The sequence below is a fragment of the Balaenoptera borealis genome (genome assembly GCF_965194805.1).
Source record: "Balaenoptera borealis genome assembly, chromosome: 7".
Taxonomy (NCBI): domain Eukaryota; kingdom Metazoa; phylum Chordata; class Mammalia; order Artiodactyla; family Balaenopteridae; genus Balaenoptera; species Balaenoptera borealis.
This window is the reverse complement of record NC_138864.1, coordinates 80531533-80554529: the sequence shown is the minus strand read 5'-3', so window position 1 is coordinate 80554529 and position 22997 is coordinate 80531533. Positions and strand designations below refer to the sequence as shown.

The 22997-nt window shown below is 37.5% G+C and overlaps 1 protein-coding gene across 4 annotated transcripts in view; it reads left to right on the top strand.

Moving 5' to 3' along the window:
• SKAP2 (src kinase associated phosphoprotein 2) overlaps window positions 1-22997 on the top strand; it is a 253461-nt gene that overhangs the window by 90118 nt on the left and 140346 nt on the right. For 3 of the 4 annotated variants that reach the window (XM_082398007.1, XM_082398006.1, XM_082398009.1), the window contains exons 3-4: window positions 20084-20189; window positions 20803-20828. In XM_082398007.1, the coding sequence (XP_082254133.1) occupies window positions 20084-20189; window positions 20803-20828 (132 nt within the window). Of the gene's footprint in view, window positions 1-10378; window positions 10663-20083; window positions 20190-20802; window positions 20829-22997 lie in introns of those variants that run through there. The other variant, XM_082398008.1, reaches the window with a different exon arrangement.

Genomic DNA, 22997 nt, shown 5'->3' with positions numbered 1-22997 from the left:
ATAGGATATGAAAGTTCAAATAAAAATGCTTCTGGTCAGCCTAAAAGCACTTTTAAGAAATTCTCAAATGTCTGTGTCTTTCCTTCTCAGATTTCTTCAAGTTGCACTCTAACTGCTAATGTCAGGGAGAGCAACAAGGAGAATCAGAGCAAAAACTACTTCCAAATCTTCATTAGTGCAGTGATAAATAACCTTCCGAAAGTATCTACTATTACAGGAATTTTTGGAAAATCTTGAGGGGGAGAGGGAAAAAAAAGAAAAATTAAAACCAACCCAAGAAAGGACCAGCCTTAGCAATATGGCAGTAATGAAATGTTTAAATCTCTGCTTCAATTTTGTTCTCTGAAAATACTTCATGCTGAAAAATTCTGCTTTAACTTTGAGTATGCTAAAGGCCTAAATCTTCCTTCATCAGTGAGCACTGAATTAAATTTTCATATAAAAAACTTTATAACTTTTTTTCTATTTTAAAATAAAGTATTTTGGGGGGAGTTCCCTGGTGGCCTAGTGGTTTGGATTCCGGGCTTTCACTGCCGTAGCCCTGGTTCAATCCCTGGTCGGGGAACTGAGATCCTGTAAGCTGTGTGGTGTGGCCAATAAATAAATAAATAAATAGAATAGAATAGAATAGAGTATTTTTTTTATAAACAAGCACTTTCATCCAATCATTTTGCATAATACATTCAAAATGCAAAGTAAATGTGAAGGTTCCATTCAACTGCAGTTAAATTTATGATTAATACATTTGCCTTGGTTAGTCAGTTGATCAGCTAATGCTCTGCTTTTAGCTAACAGAGAGTGGATTCTACATGTAAGCCCCTCTAAGAAAATGCAGTAGTAACAATTACTACTTAGTTTTTAAAAATATTGCCAACCCATTTCTGGGCCTCCTGGCAAATATGAAAAAAAAAGAAAACAGGTGTAGATTAACTTTCCCATTATCTGGAGCTTGAAACAGATTGCTAATCTTTCAAGTTCAGAAAATGCCACAATTAAATTTGTGAAGAAAGGTTTTATCAAACCAAAATGGAGAAACAAGGTACTAGACTTTAACACACAAGAACATTCAATCAGGGGAGATGAGCAAAGGTGCTAGCAGCATGTGTCAAACAGAAAGTAGAGCTATTCCCTAAAAGTTTTTTTTTTTTTAAATATTTTCTAGGATTTCAAAGCTTAGTGCTGACATAGACTTTGTTCTGCTGTTATTCAGCAAAAAGAAACATAGGCAACATCTGTGGCAGACTGCTAGTTATTTCCTAATAGCTTCTTCCAGACTAACAGAATTCTGAGCTGAGCATGAGGTCACCCTGAATAAATACTTTCCAGACCCCTTTGAGCTAGTGTCGCCATGTAACTAAGTTCTGGCCAGTGAGATGTAAATGGAACTGTCCTGTGGCAGCTTGAGAACCTTCCTAAAGAAAAGGCTAGTACATGCCTTTTGTCACTCTCCTTTGACACTCCTCCATCTTCCTGCCGGGAACATAGATGATGCCATCTTGGACAATGAAGTTGAAACCTCACCTACAGAAATTTTATTCTAAGTATAAATAAGGAAAAAATGAAGCCATTTTGGCAATCAGGGAGAACTTTAGAGATTTCTAGACCAATAATAAATGAAATAGTGCCCTCTGACCTCAGAGTCTCAGTAAGGGAATGACTATGAGTACTGCATTGGAAAAAGTTTAGTGAGTGGATGGTGAGATCTCAAAAGCAGGTTGGAAGGCAGACTGGCATGAATTTGAAGTTGGAAAGAAACTCAGGGAGGTTCATCAAGGCTGGACTGGCATAGTTATTGCCTTTGTAAATATGATGTTGTCAAACTGCATTCATTATTCAAGCCTGGAATTTAGGAATGATGGTCTCAGTAGTTTTTGTTGAAGGAATATGTGTTTGATGTATGAAGAACTGTTTAACAGTTATATACAACAATAAGGAGACTGAAGTCATAAGCATTCGTGTATTTTCTACAAATAGCTTTATTTACTAAAATGATATTTAGTTGGTAGTAAGATTACGTATGCTGGTTCTATTGATTATTTAGAAATCTCTTATTCAGATAATAGATTTTGTAGGTGTATATTAGTTTCCAATTGCTGCTGTAACAAATTACCACAAACTTAGGGGCTTGAAATAACACAAATGTATTATCTTACAGTTCTGGAAGTCAGAAGTCCGAAATGGCTTTCACTAGGCTAAAATGAAGGTGTCAGCAGGGCTGTGTTCCTTCTAGAGGCTCCAGGGGAGAATCCTTTTCCTTGCCTATTCTAGCTTCTAGAGGCCACCTGCATTCTTTGTTTGTGGTCTCTCCCTCTATCTTCAAAGCGTCTTAAAATCTCTATGCTTCTGTCATCACATTTCTTTCTCTTACTCTGGCCCTCCTACCTCCCTTTTATTAGGACTCTTGAGATTATATTGGGTCCACCTGGATAATCCAGGATAATCTCCCTATATCAAGATCCTTAATTTATTCACCTATACAAAATACCTTTTGCTATGTAAGGTAACATATTTACAGGTTCTGAGGATTAGGATGTGGACATCTTTGGTGGACAGCCATTATTTGGCCTACTGCATTGTGGTAGACTGAATTACTGTTCCAACTCTTCATTCTTCCCCAGAAATAGGACTATACATCCATATCCTTTGCAGTAATTTTGCATTGTCCTCTTTTGGTTAAGGAGTATTTCCCCACCCCTTGGCTCTGGGATTGACCATGTTACTTGCTTTGGCCAATGAGATTTTAGCAGTTGTGATGCAATCAAAGGCTTGAAAAGTGCTAATGTGACTGGGCATGCTCTCTTGCACCTCTATCATTGCCGTGACAAGAACATGCCCAAGTCAGAGTCAAGTGGAGTAGAGCTGAATAGTCCTAGCTGAGCCCAGCCTGGATTAGTTAACCTTCATCTGATCATTGGCCACCCCACACATCTCTGAGAATTATTGTTAAGTTAGTGAATTTTGAGAGAGTTTATGCTTCATTTTTGTGGCCATAGCTAACTGTTACAGTAGAGATCTTGGACTTTCCTCTTTCCTGTTCTTATTCTCCACCTATGGTTATTTTACTGATAGATAAATAATTGCTTTTTTGGTGTGCCTAGATTATTAAGAAGCACATGCCTCGATGTGTTAACTAATCTTATTGTGGTAACTATTTTGCATTATATACATATATCAAATCATAAGATTGTACATTTTAAACCTATCCAATGTTATATGTCAATTATATCTCATTAAAGTTGGAAAAATTAAAACAACAACAGCAAAACTCCACAAGCTTTACCTGATTGTAGGAGAATAAGGAAAAATGTACTTAATTTTTTTGTCACTATAGTGAAGGTCATTTATACTTATGTGGACCTACCCAGTAGTTTTCCAGGTTAGTTTTTTTTTTTCAACCAAAGCTGAGATATATGAAAAAAGGACAAAAATTAAATGGGGGGGGGGGAGGTGGGAAAGGAATGGAAGAATATCTGAGTATAGTAATATACAAGCAAATTCTTGGCAACTATATAAGGTAGTGCTTAAAATTCTGTAAAAATTTTTTTATTTATTTGCTAGTAGAGGGACACTATAGAAAAAAGGGAGAATTTGTTTGAGCCTTTTAAATTTTATTTAATTTTATTCTTATCGGTCTTAAAGTAATCATTTGCAAAACACTCCTGTTTAATATTGACAACTTTGAAAGTCACTGAAAAAAATTAAATGGCAATTTAATGTTAACAGCTGCTTATGGTTACCAAATCCATCAAAGCCCTTCATGAATATATTAGGCACAAACCCACTGAATTCTGTTGCTGAAGACAGCTTGGTATTTTAAAATTGCCTAGTGAGAATAGATGTACTATAATAAGCGGAAGGACTCTGAGCACAATGTACTATTTTGTCTTTACATATAGAAAGAAACCTAGACCTATTTCTAATTGTTTAATGTTCTAAAATCTCTGCCAACTTAGCTATAAAACGATTTCTAGAAATGTATTAGAAAATTATGCTTCATCTAAAGTCATGTTTTTAATAACTACAATACATAACAAAAAATAAATTCCTGTAACAAAAATAATTATTATAGGTAAGGGTAGGGAAAATTGAGTAAATAGTTCATGTGGGAGTCAATGATTGAACTCTGATTAGTTCAATCAGAGCTCAAATGTGAATCCATTAAAGTTTAAATAATAAGGCAGTTATGCTCTTCAGTTTCAGTCTTCTAGAAGACTATCTTCTCAGTAAATGTTGGTAAGGCTGTTGCGGGGACTAGAGGTACCCTAAGGAAACTGGAGGGAACACAGCGTGAAATATGCTCGTGAACACCTTGCTTGCTTTACATGGCTAGTCCCGAAACCATTCCTTGGTAGGTCCATGCAGCCTGCCCTCTCTCAGGATATTTTAAATTCCAAAATACTGTCTCAGTTATCGTTCATCCAAGACCACATTGTGCTTAATCCAGGTATTATACAAGACCTGACTTCTCAAACCAATCTAGACTGAGGTGCAGAGGGAGAGAGTCATCTGTCCACTCTCCCAAGTCTCTAATTAGTACAATTTCAGGAAGTGTAGGTCAGGATCATCCTGGGGAATAGGGTGAACTGAGGATGCTTAAAGTACACCAGTGACTTTGCATATTATCTCTCAGGTTAAGCATGAAGATAACTCTCCCTAAGTCTATTATGAGCCAAGAATAAAATAGAATCTTCAAGGTCACTCACTCAGGCCTCTGAGTAGAAAGTAGAGATTCTGATGACGAGAATTAAGGGGGAGAATCAAAAGTTCTTGTCTTTTTTATGTACCTGCTCACAGAGTAACCGTACCAAACCACAGAGGAGTAAAAGAGGAGAGAAGAGGGTCTGTTTTCAATTTTATATACTAAAAAAGAATAAGCATTTTCTTGGCATGTTCCTAGTGCCCATACTCTGAGGACCAAGCCTGATAAGTAGAAGGCAAGACAGATTTGGGTCCATCTCTTCTCTGGAGATCCACCTAGAATATAATACCAGCCTATAAATCAACACTACAAGAGTAAGGCAGAAGCCATAGTCCAAGAAGGCTAGAAGGAATCAAAACAAATATGTCCCTTTACTAAAAGTAGGCAAGGTAAAAGGCTTGGTCTCAGAACCCAGGCAGGAGAAACTCAGTTACTAGAACTAGGATATAAGATCAGAGTCAGATTATCAGGACTGACCTTACAATGGTAAGGTCTCTGAGTATTGAGAGTCTGGATAGGGGAACCAATTTCAGTTAAATCGAGAAGAGAGCTGTTACCTGGGCAGAGAACCCGGTAGCCTCTGACAAGCCCAAAATGTGATGGATAGATCTCTTACCTTATTCCTAATTTGTAGAACCCTAAAGATATACAGCATTTTGTTAAGAACTCAAATCCAGTCTACATTAAATTCTTATTATTCTTATTTTGAAATGATTGACTGGAGCAGCAAAATGCCTGAGTATATGTTTGTGTGTATGCAAATGAGACAGAAAGCAAAAGAGAATGAGTTTCCTTATCTCGCTAAATTCATAAATTATACTAATAGGATTAGTAACTATGACCTAAAAACTCAAAAGACAAGTTAGTGAGCCATATCTACCAGAACCTGTTGATACAGGTCGGGTTCTGTATCACATCTTTTTTAAAAAAAATATTTTATTTTATTTTATTTTTGGCCGAGCCGCGCGGCTTGCAGGATCTTAGTTCCCTGACCAGGGATAGAACCCGTGCCCCCTGCAGTGGAAGCGCAGAGCCTCAACCACTGGACCGCCAGGGAAGTCCCCACATCTTTTAAGGGTAAATGACTTCACATTCCAGAATTCCAGTGAGAATATGATTTTTTTCCTGCTGACTGCCACACAATGATAACCTCATACCTACCAGTCTTAGAATATTCAAATGAAGAAAGGGATAAAAATTTAGAAAGTAAAAACACATCTTCATTTCTAAAAACTTTGAAAAGAGCTCTTACTAGATGACTTAAAAGACATAATAGGTTTTAAAAGTTTTAAAAATGTATTAGGCTGCAAAATAAATGCAAAATTTCAACTGCTTCCTTTATCTAATCCACTCTTATAATACAAGTGTATGCTTGGTGGCTTTGCAATCTGTCAACCTATATTTCCTGGAATTCCTTTTTCTGTCTATTTCCGGTTAGGGTGGGCCACAAAAGAGATTCTTGTGTGAGATTTGCAGAAGTGAAGCAGCAGTCATTTTGTAGCTCACATATATTGTTGCTTATCTTCTGGCTCATTTCATTGGCTTGAGGCAGCAGCCAGACCTGCAACTGCTCCATCTTTTGCTAGATCCTCCTTTCAGGTCTCTGAATCATGAGTCCAGTGTGTGTTTAACTCTGCAGTGAAGGACCCCAGCTTCTGCAGGGCGTAAGTACTACCAAGGTCAGAGGCAGCAAGAGCTAATTTGGGTTTTATGTTGTCCTCATGAACTATGCTTCTGCATTCCAGCTTGTCATGAATCTCCTTCATCTTCCCTTCCTGACTCTGCTCTGTTGGACTTCAAGCTCCAACATCAGATGCAAAGATAACAGCCTTACAGAGACAGTTTAACCACCTTCCACAATTGTGTAGGGTCAAATAGCTGTAACAAATTCCTTTATATTATCTATCTATCTCTATTTCCATTCTAGTGGTTTTGCTTCTCTGATTGAACCCTGATAGAAACTGGGATAGTGACAGTACAAAATGAAAAGAGGTCTTCTGATCCCCTAAGGCCACTGGCAGGAAGCAGGTCAAGAAAACTATTCAAATGAAAACAGACTACCTTTCACAGAAAAGGAAGGATGACTCAGAGTGCAGAACTGAGATCTGTGGAGGAGTTATTCCAGGTGGGAGTATAATTTTGTCCTAATCAAAGAACCTGTGACATTTTCCCAGTTGGATTTCAGAATTGCTATGAACCAGTAATCTCTGTATACTTCTTATTGTTCCTGTCCTCTCTGAACAGGAATGTCTATAGTGGTTATCCTATGCCTGTCCCACTGTTGTATGTTATATGGGGAGCAGATAACTTGTCTTTTTACTTGATAGGTCTTTAGATTGAGAGAACTGTACTCGAGGAGCTTTATTTAAGAAGCATCATCCACACTTGGACTTGATTTAGATGATGAGATTCTGGACTTTGAGCTGATGCCATAATGGGATGAGACTTTGCACATAGCTTTGGGAGGGGATGGGTGCATTTTGCACTGGGATAGATGTGAATCATTGGGAACCAAAGGGCTGACTATGATAGCCAGCTTCCAGTATGGCTCCAGTGATTCTTACCTCCTGGTGTTCACAGCCTTATGCAGTCCCTTCCCTCTATATACCAGGCTTGGTTTGTGTGACCGATAGAATATGGCATTAGTAAATTATGCCTCTTCTGATATTAAGTCATAAAGACATTGCAGCTTCTGTCTTGGTTTTGGATACCTTTTGGATCACTTGCTCTTGCCATGTTAAGAAGACACTCAAGCAGCCCTGCGAAGTCCATGTAGTGAGGAACTGATGCCTTTTGCCAACAGCAAAGGGGATGGAGAGCTCCAGCCAACAGTACTGTGGGTGAACGTTCTTCAAAGCTGATCCTCTAGCTATGGTCGAGTCTTTAGATGACTGCAACCCAGCCTATAGCTTGACTGTAACCTGAGAGACTCTGAGCCAGAGCCATCCAGCGTAACTGATCATGGATTCCTGACCATCAGAAACTGTGTGAGATACTAAATGTTTGTTTTAAGCTAAGTTTTGTTATGTAGCAACAGATAACTAATACAGTGCCTAAGTATAAATATAATCTTTCTTCCACATGCCTATGAAAGCCAAATAAAGATAAGAGAGGTAGAGAAAAGTAAATTGTTTTAGCTCACTGTCTTGTTTTTTCTTCAGTGTTCAGATTCTTTTAAAATTAAGCCTGTGGGCAAATACTTATTCAGCTAAGCTAACTTTGAAAGATGTAAGGAAGGAGGTTAGCTTTAGTAATAAGGAAATATATATGTATACACACACACATCTTCTTTGAACTAAAGGATTTACTTTTGAGAAGTCAAATCATGAGATTTTTCCAGAATCTAGTCTGTGCATAATGGTAGGGAAGCTGCTGTCTCTCTCAGGTTGAGATTTAAAGTGTCATTTATTATTCTTTTTTACCTAATATGACTAGTTTAAAATGTAAAGTATGATTTGATTTCCTTCCTACTTTTTGTTACGGAAACATTTGGAAATCAGAAATAAGAATATATTTCTTCTAGCCTCTCTCTATTTCTCTTTGTGTCTTACAATCAATTTCAGTAACTTTAACAATAAACAGTAAAAATGATAGAGTATACAAAGCATTGCCCAAGTAAATCCATCATGAACCTGTGTCTGAGAATGGTTTCCTAAATAGGGGAAATGTGTTTCATACAAAGAGTCCATTTTCTGTTATTGCCTTTTTTATTTGGACTCCTAGATGCTATATATTTTAAGGCAATCCTAATAGTTTCCTGTCTCTCACTAACAAGAATGACTTGTCATAATGAGCAGTGGAGACAGTGTCCATTTGATCCACTGCAGAAAGCTGTCTATTTGATACAAGAGTAAATCACCTCAGTTCCTTTGTGGAATGAGTGGAGTGTAAATAAATAAATGAGACGTTAAGAATTTAAAAAAATCTGGTCAGTTCTATCAGAAAGAAACAATGGATAGGAACATTTGGAGGCCTGGTTTAATAAAAAGTGTGACAAGATGAAGAATTTTATGTGATAGCTGTAAAGGGAGGAAGAATCCTCACTAATATAGTATGTCCATAAAATAGTTTCTTCCTTCTTTAGGAAGATAATTTTGTAGTTTAAGAATAATAATTCTCAATTATTTGAAGTTGGAGGACTTACCTTGTAAAATGACTCTTTATTCACTTTTACCTCCACCAAAAAGAATTCCGATTTTCAGCAATTTTTCTATAATTCATCACAGTTCTAAATCTGAGCAGGAATTTCAGATTCCATTTTAGGGAATAGGTTTGTTTTGGGGTGTCTTTTTTGTTATTTTGCACATTTTACTTCAATTGTAAAGTTTTTGTCTTTTTTGTTTTGTTTTGAGAGAACTCCAAAATGTTCTAATTTTTCCTTTTATAATTAGTGTTTGGTGTATTTCTTAGAGAATTATACAAAAATGACTTATATTTGACTACTTAATTTTTTACTATTACTGTCTAAGATTTTTTGGTGTGAAATATTAATGGAGCCATTGCTCTGTGTCATGTTTGGGGTTCCAGGTGGGGATGAAAGTTATGACAAATTTTGTGCCATACAGGAGCTAGAAGGAATCACCTATAGGGCTTGTTTAAAACGCAATCAGTAAAGTCCCATCCTAAACAGACAGAATCAGAATTTCTGGGAGTGGGACTTTAGAATCTGCATTGTTAATAGGTTCTCAATGTGCTTCTAGCAAACTAAAGTTTAAGGAGCATTGATCTAGTGAGAGTTGGAGGGTAGAGGAATAAACAATTTACATTGTTATTGGAGCTGCAATAAAATCTTCAAAATACAAGTGGCATCTAGGAAAGACCTTTGCCATGGCGGTTCCTATCTGAAGAAAAAAAAAGTGTGTTTATTTATTTATTTATTTTCTTTCACACACACACACACACACCCCCCTTTAAAAGCACCAGAACGTATCTTTTAGAGAAAACCTGTAAGAAGATTTGGAGATAGGAGACAATAAGTATGTGTTGATTAAATGATCACGTTGGAGTGAACAGATTTTATAATTCCATTCTACTACTCACCAGCAATTTTCTTTTTGATTCTTATAGGTAGACAGTGGTATCTGTGTCTACTTAGCTTTGTGTTTGAAACTAGACCTCCCTGCTCTTCGGAGTGGGGGAAATCAGTCACCCCAAAAATCTAAATTAGGTAGAAAAGTAGTGTTAAGAGCCAATCAGAGCGCTCTCTGGAGCAGCTCCAGACTGGCTTCTGAAGGAGCACTGGCTGAAGTTGAGACTTTGTTGCCATCATGCAATCGGACAAAGAAGGCCATAGTAGTTTAGGGGGGTCGAAAATTCCATGTGGGGTACTGGGCGAGGTGTTACACCTTGGCGGGGCTGATTAAGGTCCAGAAAGTCTCTCAATCGGAAAACTTGGAGGCACTACGGATACCTTATTTTCCGGGACCGTGGAGAAATGGTCAGCAGTTGCGGGGGTACCAGTGACAAAAATGGCCGCAAGGCACCTCAGGCGCTGGATCAGGTGATGCAGCCGCAGTCCACTCCCTTCCCACCAGCCGCTCCCCCTCCCGCGCCCCTACGTAGCGGTGGGTGTGGCCTACCCAGGGGCTCTTTTTCGGAGGCGTGGAAAACCGAGGGTTACACATGCGCAGTTAAGGCCCCTCTGGCCCTTCGGGCCTCCTCCCCGCCCACCGCCCCGCCCCGAATTGCCGGGCGGGGCTGGGCCGAGAGTCCAGCAGCCGCAGCTGGGGCTTCAGTGACTTCCTTGTTGTGAGCCTCGGCCCGGCAGTGTCCGGACTCGTAGCCCCGCTGTCCTTACCGGGACTGCTAGCCCGAGTCTAGGTCGCAGCCGCAACCCCAGCCGGTCGGGTCCCCTTTCAGCGCAGGTCCTTTCCCCGCACGCCCCGCGCTCCCTAACATGCCCAACCCCAGCAGCACCTCCTCTCCCTACCCCCTCCCCGAGGAAATTAGGAACCTGTTGGCAGGTAAAAAGCGGGAAGGGGGCGGGTAACGCGGCGGGGGCGGGGGCGCGGGGACGGCGAGCCGGTGGGGACAGAAGCGTTCGGAGTCTCTCCCCTCCCTCTCCGCTCTCCCTACGCCTCCTGCCCAGTGGGAGCGGGACTGGGAGTGGGGAAGTGGGGTCTGAGAATGGGAGTGGGCGTGTGTGTTGAAATTTGGTGCGAGAATGGTGGGGAAGCCCTTCTTGGCTACACTAACGCGATCAGGACAATTCTGTATGTGTCGTGAAGACGCCGTGTGTGTGTGTGTGTGTGTGTGTGTGTGTGTGAGAGAGAGAGAGAGAGGGAGGGAGAAAGGGAGAGAGAGAGAGGCAGGGAGGGAGAGAGGGAGAGAGAAGTCAAAGAAGTAGTTTTCGGTTGCCTGGCCGATGGAGGAGAAAGATTTCTGAGCTACAGGGGTTAGGAGTTTGGGGTTATGGGACCAAAGGGTTTGTCATTTCGAAAACTCCCATTTTTCTTGAACATTCAGTCCACCCATATTTGAGACCTTCGAAAAGAGCCTGACTTTCAAATGGCCACTTGTCTTCAGCCTGAGTAACATGTTAAAACAAAAAAGGAAGGATGTGTTAAAGTCCAACTTCCTGTGTCACACGATTAAAATACAGTACTTCATCTTTGCACCCTCATCTTCCCCTTTTCAGTTTTAAATTACCATTTATAGGAAATTAGGAATTAAAGATGCATTCTTCAAGGCTGTTATGAATCCACTATTAGTTCATTAATATACTTGATATGGAGATGTGTATTTTCACTAAGGGCTGTTAAAAAATTTGTATTTCTGCACAAGGTAGAAAAGACAATACATCTGTTTTAGGGTAGCACAAATCTTACCTATCCTGATGCTCTGGAATTCTTCCCATTATTCACTTTGTCGTGTGTACATCAGAATTCTGAATACTGAACTTTGATTAAAAATTTTTACTTTTCTTTAGTTGTTTCTTTAGTATCCTTCAACATTGGTCATGAATAACTGGATTAAAAGAGTTTCTCTTAATGCCTGTGCTACGATTTGCTTATTTTAACTCTTAAAGCAGTGTTTAAAATGTGACATTTTAAGTAGTAAGTTACTTTTAGAGCACTGTGAGACCAAATCTTATATGCTGTTACACTGTTTTGGTGGTTAGCATTTTGAATGTGATAGAGAAGATAAAACCAATAGTGTATGAATGCAGACATGTTTATGTGAACATGATTGCAGTGTGATGAATGCATTTGTGGTGGGACAGTGTTTCACTCTAAGAAATGCTTGTTGTCATTAATGGGTACCACTAAGGGAAATATTGAAAGAACTGTAGGGGCTGAGTGAAGGCAGCTTTTATTCCATTCTATGAGAGTTTCAAGTGAGTGCTGATTTTGTTTTACTACAGTTAACATTTTTGTTGTTACTATGCTGGAATTCCTTGCTTAGAATATTATCTTAGTCACCAGGTCAGAGAACTGTTTATCATAACTCTAAAAGTAGATGTCACCACTTCCAGGATATTCTAGGTGTGAATTTTTGAGTTTAAGATGTAAAGTGTAGACCTCTGGGTACATGCTTTTGAAGCTTGACAGCTCCACAGTAGACAGTTTGCTATCTGGATCCATAGTCATACATTTGCAGATAGTATGATATATGGGTTATGAGACTCTTTATTCTCTGATCCCCATAGATTACAAATACTTCATGTAGCCCTTATTTGCGTAATTTAATTGAAAGCTCAGAATTAAATAATATTTAAATTATCTGCCATTGCTAACTTCCTATATACTTTAGCCACCTCTCTCTCTTTAATCAGATAATAATACTTACATAATGTCTGAAATCAGTGTTTTAAAAATCATTTTATTGACATTTTCAGTATTTCACATTATTAAAGCAAATCACATATTAAAACACATGAAGTATTAAAAACAAATAATAAAACATTAAAATTTTGTTGATTACAAATTTGACTTATACTTTATTTTCAGAGGATATTTTCAAGAGGTATGGCTATGAGGAAATATATATGAGATAAATTGTAAAGAAATGAAACAAGTGAACCAGTGTTTTTCAGTTTTCTTTTTAAACTAATCATTCAAAGAAAATGGTTAACATTTTATGGTTGACTTTAATTAAAATCTTTTTTTGAGGTAGGCAAGGTTTCAAGAATAAGTGCTCTGAGCAATTTTTTTTCACATGTTTTTATCCAAAAAATTCTGTTGGATTGTGCATGATCATTTGCATTATTCAAGTGTTTGGGTAATAGGACATGGTTAGATTTAAAATTATTAAAACTATAGAGGAAGAGTTGACATTGGTTTGAATTTTAAAGATATTGCTGGCTTACCTAGTTCTTTCTTTGAAAGTAATTAGGAGATATTGGCAGTGGTGGTTGTAGTTAACAGTTGAGCACTCTTAGAATGCATGGCGCTATGCTAGAATTCCAGGGTAGAGAAGATAAGGAACTAAACTTTTCAGGCATTAAAATCCCTTCAGAAAAAAAGAATATAAAGTCAAAAGATAATGCCTATAAAAAAAATGTTTTGGACATTTCCCATTGCGTTCCGTGTTCCCTTTATCCAAATCATTATGCCATATGTGTTAAATGTTTGACGTTTCAACTGCTTGATAGAGGTAGGTGCTCAAATGTATTCTTATCAATTTAGTATTCTCTTCTCTTTATTTTTTCCTCTGATTATATCTATTTTAGGCTTCCTTTTCAATATTTGTTCCCCCCTCCTTCTGATTCCTTCCCTTTAAAAAAAGTTCTTTAGAAATGCAAAAATCCATAGAGGTTATCATTCTTACCTCACATTTAATGATGCTCTTGAAGAAGTGGCTATATAGTTTGACCATTAGTTATTTTTATTTCTGTGGAATCAGTATATTAAATATTGATAGCCTATACTTTTTATAAAAGTGTTGAATTATTTTCTTGTCCCATGAATAGAAAAAGGTTTACAGATTTTTGTTGTTAAAAGTAAATTGGGGACTGCCATATGCACTACAGGCAACCTTTAATTTTTTTTCACCACAATGGAAGAACAGGTTTAGCTGGGATAATTAGAATCAAAGGATTATCCCAAATCTTGTCCATTTAATCTTCTCCCACATCCAAATATTTTGACTGGGATGAACAGCAAGAATAATCTTGATTTATGTGAGTTTTTCCTCCAGGCAGGCAAGAAAGTGAGAGGAATTAGAACCACTGCTCGCCACCCCCCACCCCCAATCCCCTTGATTTGTTTAATCGCCCTTTGAATACTGGACTCTTGGTGGTTTGCAGTTAGATATTCTCATTCATTTGTTTTAGACAACATATTTAAAAAGGAAAGCTGTAAGAAAATGTTAGTTTCTTTTCATTGGGTTAGAAAATGAAACCAGTGTTGAAGAAAATGATGGTTGTTAGTATACTCTGAAAAATCAAACCCAAACCAAACAAACAATAAACAGAGTGGTGTCTGCAAAGTGACCCTGAGATTTTGTTCACTTGGCAGTCTTGATTAGAAATATTGCATTTTCCTCTATTGAGAATTTTCAGGACATTTTTAAAAACCTTCACACATAATTGATAATCCCTTTAGAGACACTAGGTAAAGAACGGAATTCAGTTGAGATAGAGGTAGAATTTTTTTCAATGCAATAGTGTGGTTTGATTTCCACCCTTCCAGAGTTCCATTTATAATTTGGTCAACATTCCGGTTTTATTTTTCTTATGAGAATCATTTATGGTGTATCTAGTGTCTCATAACTTCCTTCTGGGGCATTGGCTGAGTATGTAAAGGGAAGAGTGCCACCTACTGAGTCACCAATAGTCACCTACTTCTTTAGCACCTGGATTTTCCTATAGAGCAAGAACAAGCCTGCCCCATTTTGGCAGTAATAACTAATGAGTTTAAATTTGATATGAGAACCTTTGATCTTACAGTGAAATCAGTCCATGACACCTCTAAGATTTTTCTCTTCTAGAAATAGGAATATATGTTTGTAAATCAAGGGACCAGAAAGTTATAGTTTCTTGTATGGGTCAAATAACATGATGACTTAAGATGTGATGTTAGGAAAATTATTTGCCTATGTTAAGCATACAATATTCTGTTTTTTCTTGGGAGAGGATCTTTGGCTCTCTTGGTTTTTTTTATGACTTTCCTTTTAAAGTATTTTCATCTCAGATTACTAAATAAAGCTCTTGATAATATGCTAGTATGCACAATTTTATAGTTACCCAATCCAAATTATCACTGGTTTTCTTTTAAAAAAGAAATCTAAATATTCTAAAAAAAGAGAAGTATATAAAAAATTTCCTAATGAGCTTAGCTCTACTTAATCAGCATTAAAGTATTACTAGAAAGAAGACAGAAACATCAGAGTGGGAAAAGCCTCTGGTGATTTGAAACACAGTTCAGTTGTCTCTCATAAATTTAAGATTAAGTGTCATATATGGGTGATAAAAGTGGCATAGGCTAGTTTTTATATACTCATTATTCACTTAGTTTGTCTTTTTCAATTAAAGCCAAGTCTATCTTTTTCATTCCGCTGAGTTTACATTTCTTTTTCAATCACATAGTGAACACATTACAATACATGATACCTAACAGTGAATATAGTATAAATCTCAAGACTAATGTTTTATTCACTGTGGCTTCCTTGAAAATGTGTGGTAAAGAGATTTTGATGATTTTAAGGTGCTATTTATCAAGTCATCTTTTAGAGGTGAAAAATATTCATCTCTATCCTTCAACAGTCCAGTTTTCTACCAAAATAAGTCACTTAGCCTCCAAAGCCAATTTTGAAAATGTTATCAGATGATTGGATTGTAAGACTCAGGTATGTTTTTCCTATCATACTTTGAGAACTCCTTGTGCTTGTTCCTGTCTCTTTTTCCATGTTTGAAAAGTCCACAGTTCATCCATAACCTGTAAAGGTGCTGGGTAATCAAGAGAAAGACATTTATTAGAGCTATCAATAACTTTTTAATTAGCCATTTTCCAAATTTGGGCATTTAGCTTAATTGGTCTACATGTGCCCAGTTTAACTGATTTTTATGTTTTCACCAGGAGGTGTTTGGTCAGACTATACCCTCCTTTAACAGAGAAGAAAAGCTTCTCTTTTTGTTCTGATGCCAACTTAAATTCTAGGCTGAGATTCTTGTTAAGTTTAGTGATAGCACCTCAGTGAATACAAAGTGCAACTTGGCCCAATTCATAAAGTAGAGAAAGATGTGGAATTAAGTCGTAAAGCCATTTGGGGTATGGTTTGACTGGTTTTACACTTATTCATTGATCTGGGGCTGAGCATGTGGTAGTGGATTCACTCTAATTCTTGCCCCCCTCTCCTATACAATTCAGGCCATCACAGAGGCTGTGTGTGTGTGTGTGTGTGTGTGTGTGTGTGTGTGTGTGCGCGCGCACGCATGCGCGCCTGTGCCTGCACACTTGGATGCCTGCCCAGGCAGGTGAGGTATTGGTTGGTTGGGGGACTAGGCAGAAGATGCCAGGTGTTACCCTCTGTGACTTGTTTACAACCTCCAGCCTGGAAGTCATATTCCATGGTGGAGGATGGTGAGGACAAGTGGTCAAACCCCGGCTTTCTTAAAGAGTTGGAACCTGTGCTATGTACTCAGCTTGGAGAAGCCGACGACAGTTTATAGTTTGCAAGAATTTAAAAACTGTCGTAACCTTGTGTGGTTTCACCTTGAAACTGTAATTAGTATGGAAATTGGTAGGAAGCTGTTAGCCTGTGTGTGTTAGATACCTGTCGTAGCCTCTCGGGCTCTAGGGGGAGATGAGTGGCTGATTTTCTAGGGGGTCTATATGTACAGGAAAAGGAAAAGGAAAATTTGAGTACCACTCGGTGATTTGGTGTGTGCTAAGTATTTGCCTCTTAGGGGTTGCGATGGCTATTGAGAAGTTTCTAACTCAAACTGCTTGAGGATTGCTGAGCCAAGACATGATGTCATCTTTTAATTTTGTTTTCAGACCTTAACGTTTATCTGCAGAGCGGTTGTAAATCAGATCTTCCCAGCGGCCTTCTCCCCCAGATCTTTACAGTTGTACCGGGAGATCAGGTTTGCTCTGACAATGCTAAGGTGTAACAGGAGCAAAAATCACCACCACATTTGTATTCGCTGAATAACTTTTTCCTTGGTGATGACTTGGGGTCAGAGGCGGATGGAGATGGGGCCAATTCTGGGGTTAAATGCGGCCGGCGCTGACCTGCGGTCTACGTGACGAAGCGCGGAGCGGCGGTAGGGATTAGACCTGGTGCTTAGAGGGCGCTGGAACTGCGCTTTCTCCACGTGGCCGGGTGGGTCCTTAAGCTTCTCCTCTCCCGTGGAGGACGCGGGTGAGCCGAGATCCCTCCTGTGAGAAAGGAATTCTGTCTACTCACCAGGCCAAGAGGCCAGCGAGGAGGCAGGCTGACCTTTTCTTGTAATCGAATTACGGCTGTTCCCCGAATTACAGGCAGTCTGGAGTCAGTGAAATCTACATATTAACAGAGGGACATGACCCCTAAAGGAAGGTAGAAGAGGGCTAAAGCGCTCGCTAGTTTACCGTTTGCAGGGCTATTCAGAGCACAATAAAAAGCTTCAGATCTCTTTTCCAACCAGCCAGGGGAGTGCTTGAGTCGCCCAGGACTTTTATTGCTCGCTTTTGAAATATTACCCTGGCTCTGAGCTACAAAGCCGCAGATCCAGTCCCGTTTGTCTGGCGAGGGCGCTGCCCCAAACCAGTGCTCCCTGCTCACAGCTCCAATGACGGGAGCCCTGGGGTTTAACACTCCGAGTGTCTCGGACGGCGGAGCCCGAGCATCTCCCGGTGAAGGCCGAGTAACTTTCCAGCACCCGCTACCTCTTCGCGCCGGGGTAGCGGGGTCGGGGCTCCGCGCAGGGGCTCGGCGAAGGCCGCGGGCACGTCCAGAGGGTCTCCTGTGCCTAGGAGAGGCTGGTTTCGTTCGATTTCAAAATAAATGGGCACAGTATGGATTTTAAGAAAAAAACCCAGATTTCAAAAACTTGAAAACCAGTTGAGTCTGTGGGCACCAACAAACGAAGATTATTGCAGGAATCGCTTCCACTATGAAGTTCTTATTTGTTAAAAACAAAACCAAAAAAAACGCAAAAGCAGGTTGTACGCTTTCCACATCTCCTTTGTGAAATAATTTTTAAAAATCAATGTTTGTTAAATCTTTTTAGTTGCCTTAAACCCCTTTTGTGGCATAAGTTTAGGAATAAATACATTAAGACTACTCTAAAAATATAGAATTTTCCCCTTGCGCAATCTCTGAATCTCCTCCCACTCAGAAAACAACACAGATTCTTCCTGCAGTCTCACACTCCTTCAACGAGTATTTCCTCACAAAATAGCATAGCTCAATAATTTAAAAATATTTTTGGCACTGTTAGGAAACACTATTACAGCTTTTTGTTTTCTGAGTTTTTATACAACTGAAAAGACCTTTTAAAGAAATAACTCGGGCTGTAATTCGTTCTGTTATTGCTTCCGGAGATAGAAAATAGATCCTGTTTGTTTAAACTTGGATTGTATAATGAAAATGTAAAATAGGCAATTAAATACTCGTGTGGATGAGGGAATTAAAGACAAACACTGAGTGAAAGTAACATTAAGCAAACTACCAATCGTTATGCCAGTGATTCTCCCAAGTATTGAGTCTGGTTGGAAGAAAGAATCAACAGTAGAGGTGCTACTCCTTCTCTTCCTCCAGTTTCTTAGTAGATTTATTGGAGCCATCTCAGAGAAGCCACTGATCTTTTCCATTTCAGCTAATATCTGAATGTCCAGAGGTTGCCTTGCTCCTCTGGGTACATACAAAATTTACAGTTGAGAGAAGAGTGCTTTTTTATAAGTCTCATTATTTTGAACTCACTTTAGAAGTGTGGGTCCAATTTGCACTGGTACTGGATTATGTCTCTGTGTCCCCCTCTTCAAAATATGGACAGCTCAAGGAAAGAGAAGCTGTGACATTTTGCTTTTGTTTCATTTTGATAGTTACTTTTAACATTAGTCAGTAATGGGCTTCAAACCAGAAAGCTACTTAAAATTATTCCAAGACTAAATTTTAATTATTTCACTTATATTGATTTAGTGAAGAATCACTTTTACACAATCTCTTATGAATGAATAGAATAACAGTTTAATCAGCTTCACTCCTTGGATCAACATACTTTTGTAATCAAGAATTTAAAATCAGTTATAACATTCTATTTCAAATACTAGGCTTTAAGTTGCTAATTATAAGTACAGTTGAAAGACTATTTGCTATACTGCTTTGAATTAATTAAGTATAATATTGTATGTTTTGATACCATCTTTTTATCAGTGTGAATTAGGAGACAAATTAGTTAAACAAAAAGAAAGTAAAACATATACACATCTCTTCAATATGAAATATGGGTGGTTTATAGTCATGCCTACTGAAAAAATTTTAATGGTATCTTCTATATTAGATATCTCAAAGTGACATTTGAAATTCTGAATATAAAGTTAATTTAAACTTGTACAGTATTTCATGAACAATAAGAGTGGGGCTATTGTAAAATCAAACCAATAAGGATTTGGTGGAATTGTATACTAGAGAGAATTAGAAAGCAGAATAATTTGGAAGTTTACTGAATTAAAAAAAAAAAGAGACTTTGTGAAAATGTTATATGAGGCCATAGAAGTCTTATCTCTTGGTTACTATATTTTAAAATAGTGGCTAAATCTATTTTGCCACTTTTTCCTTTGTTTAAAGAAATATTTCCAAGTAGTAATGCCAAGGCAGGAAGCAAGAGCACACAAAACCACACAACTGATTTTCTTTTTTATTTGAGAATAGCTGGCCAGAGTAGGTGGGGCAGGTAGGAAAGAGGAGGGTTTGATTTGGGAATCTTGGCTAGAAAAAGGGATTTGTTTTTCCTTTAAAGCATTAAGCACTGCATATACCTGAAAATTGATTACACTGGGAAAAGGATGCCTTTGCCAGAGACATTAGCTTATATTGATATAATATTGTGAATGACCTGTTCATACAGGAACTTACAAAATACTAAAAAAAATGATAGTAACATGCATGAAAGCTCTGCACTTGCTTTTATACAGAGAATTTGTTTATGGGGCACCATAGTTTATTAAAACTTGCATGCTTCTTCCTGGTTTAATGATGCCAAACATTCTAATAGCATTCGCTGTGTTAAGCATAAGTAGAGCATACACATTTTATTAGCTAAGTGGTGAACAGATTTGTCCAATTTAGTATTTGAAACATACTTCAATTGTTATGCTTTGGATTGATAAATAACTGTAACAAATTGTACAGATATTAACACTTATGGGTAGAAACGATCATTGTCCTATTTGTCTTCACAAAAAAAGTGATTCTTTCCTATAATTTGTATCCTTTTTCTTATATTTCATGGTTTAGATGTTGAAACATTTGTAGCAGACGTACTGAGAGGGGAAAATTTATCCAAGAAAGCAAAGGAAAAGAGAGACTCCCTTATTAAGAAGATAAAAGATGTAAAGTCTATGTAAGTCACTTACTTGCCTTTTATTACTTATTTCTTACTTATAAGAAACGTTGTAATTAACATTTTAATGAAGGACTGATTATTGTGGGATTAAATTTTGTGTGTTCTAATTTAATTGGGTTGAAGTATTTTTAAAGGACAAACTATATTTCTACTATAATAGTTTTTAAAAACAGACAGACTTATCATAATACCGTTTTTTGTGAAGCCTATTGATTATGTATTTTTCTAAGCATTCTAGCAAAATCCAACTGTTTATTTTGATTATTTGAGGATATATTTGGTTTAACTGATAAGACATAGGTAGATTGAGAATTTTAACATAAATACGGAAGATACCTCCAGATACTCAAATGAATAAATGTAATTTAAGTTGTATGTATTAAAGGTATATTCTGGTTTTACTACTGTAACTTAAGTCTTTAAAAATACCTTTATTTTAAATCCATAAGCCTTTTGGAATTATCATTTCAGGATAGGAAGTAGTTTTTTCTCTAAATCTATATTTACAATATAGATTTAAAAATAGACTTGAATTATTGCCATTGATTAGATCTTGTTTTGATTTGTCAACCTTTATTTTAAAATATAATGTTCTTGCTTTATTTTGCAGCTATCTTCAGGAATTTCAAGACAAAGGTAAATTTTCAAGTTTTGTCAAACTTGACATTTTTTTCCCTTGCAGAGATTTTCAATAGGAAAATCTAACACATACTGAAATTTGATAGTTGGAGTCAAAATTTAAATTTCTCTGTTGTATACTTAGACTTTAAAGATGAGAGTGCTAGCTCCCCCTGCTGAGAATAAAATTAAAAAACATATCTAGAATCTACTCTGCACAGTCTTCTTTTGCACAATCTTTCATGCAGAAATCTGTGTTTAACATTCTTAGGTTTTATGGTTCTTAGAGTTCATTGTGGCAGAAGTTTGTTAAGAAAGGTATATACCTGCAGTTACACATGGAAGAATTTTGTGAGGCAGAGGCGAGATACCAACCCATCACCATTTAACCCTGTAGAGATTACTTTATAGTGGTGATGGAAGCAGGAGGGCCTGTGGCTGGGTGCTCATAGGTAATGTTTCTAAAAGGTAATTGGTTTAAAAACAGTATCAATTTTTGTTTGAAAGCATGAGTAAAATCTTTTTCAAATGCTGGTATTTATTATTCTTGTGATTCTTTTGATATGAATAAATATATGCCATAGACATTTTCAAAGAAGGGGGTTCAGTTTCATTTTTTTGAAATATGTGAGAATGCTGGTAAGCTGATTGTCTTCCTTTAGATTTGAGAGACAGCTGCTTAGCGTACTGAAAACCAAATCCAGAAAGGCGTAGGAAGTTTCTACTATTTCACGTCTTCAGTTCTGTAAGGGAAACTTGGTATGGCCCTTACTTCCATGATGCTAATTCATAGGTCATGACCTGAAGCCTGTGGATGCTGGTATGAGGGTCACAACATGAGGTCAGTTAACTATGTGAAGCTAGGCTCTGAGTTTGGGGGAAGCAGTGTGGCATCTTCTAACTGGGGTGAGCAGATACCACAGAGTAACTCATATCTCTGCCAGCTGATAAGTGAGAGAGTAATGACGGTTTCAATAAACCAACTACTTAACCAGACAAACCTAAAATCAGTTAAAAGGAAACCACAGTTTCTTTTCACATTAAGTCATCACAATTGTTGTGATTAGAGGAAATAAGAAGAGATTTTTTTCCATATTAAATTTTTTTAACACTGTTAAATAAAGGGAAGAGCAGGAAACTCCTCCTCTCCACAAATACCTACTTCTTTGTTCTCTATAATGAGTCCTAAACTGTGGGTTTAATCATGTTGTATTTTGCTTAGTTGAGTATAGAAATAATGAATTTATGCATTTTAATTATGATAACTTTTATACAGTGCACTGTTTATGGGGGAAATATTACATATCAGATTCTGCCTTTTTTCTTAAAAGGCACATTTTGTTCTAGTGGTTACTTATTGGACTCTCATTGTGACTTAATTATTTGTACGTTAAACATTTTTAAGCTAAGAAAATGTGATAGTATAAAGTCATTGTAGAATTGCATATGATTCAATAATAGGGTAGGAACTTTCCCTTTGGTATTCTGGTTTAGGACTTGTTCAGGTGTGTGGATATTAAAATTACATTACTGAGATACATTCTTTGTCTCTAAGGAGAATGGAAGTTTATATAGTATTTGATAGAAATTGAAAAATGAGCCTAGAGTAAGAGTTCAAATAACACAGAATTCAGAGATTCCCCATAATCATTTTCCTCTGAATAAGTCATTTGTTGTTCAATACTGCTGTATTGAGTTAACTAATCACCAAGAGTGCCTGCTCAAAAGTAAGCCTGTGGATAAATTAGATGTATACCTTGGAGAAATATGAGAAGCTGAGTAATTTTATGCCATTCTACTCTCAAAGTATAATTCGACTGTTCTAAAAAGACTATTCCTGTAGTTTGTTAGAAATAGTAAAGGGAAGTTAGTACAGGCTTAATAGTTGAATAAGCAATTGCTCAAAAGACATATATTTTAAAAACAGGAATTTTTTAATAATCAGATCTCTACATTGAATAAATTGAATTCATGTAAGTATATTTTGATAATGCTGCTTTTCTTTTTTTTCTTACATTTTCTTCTTGGGGTTTTTGGATTGTCTTCATCCAAGGAGACCTGGACAGAAATCCTTTTGCCTGTTTCCCCTCTCTCTCTTTCTCTCTCTCAGGTCAATATAGGGTCACAATGAAGTGACCAGAGGCTATTTTCCTGCTTTTTACCTTTATACTCCTATTTGTTTCACAT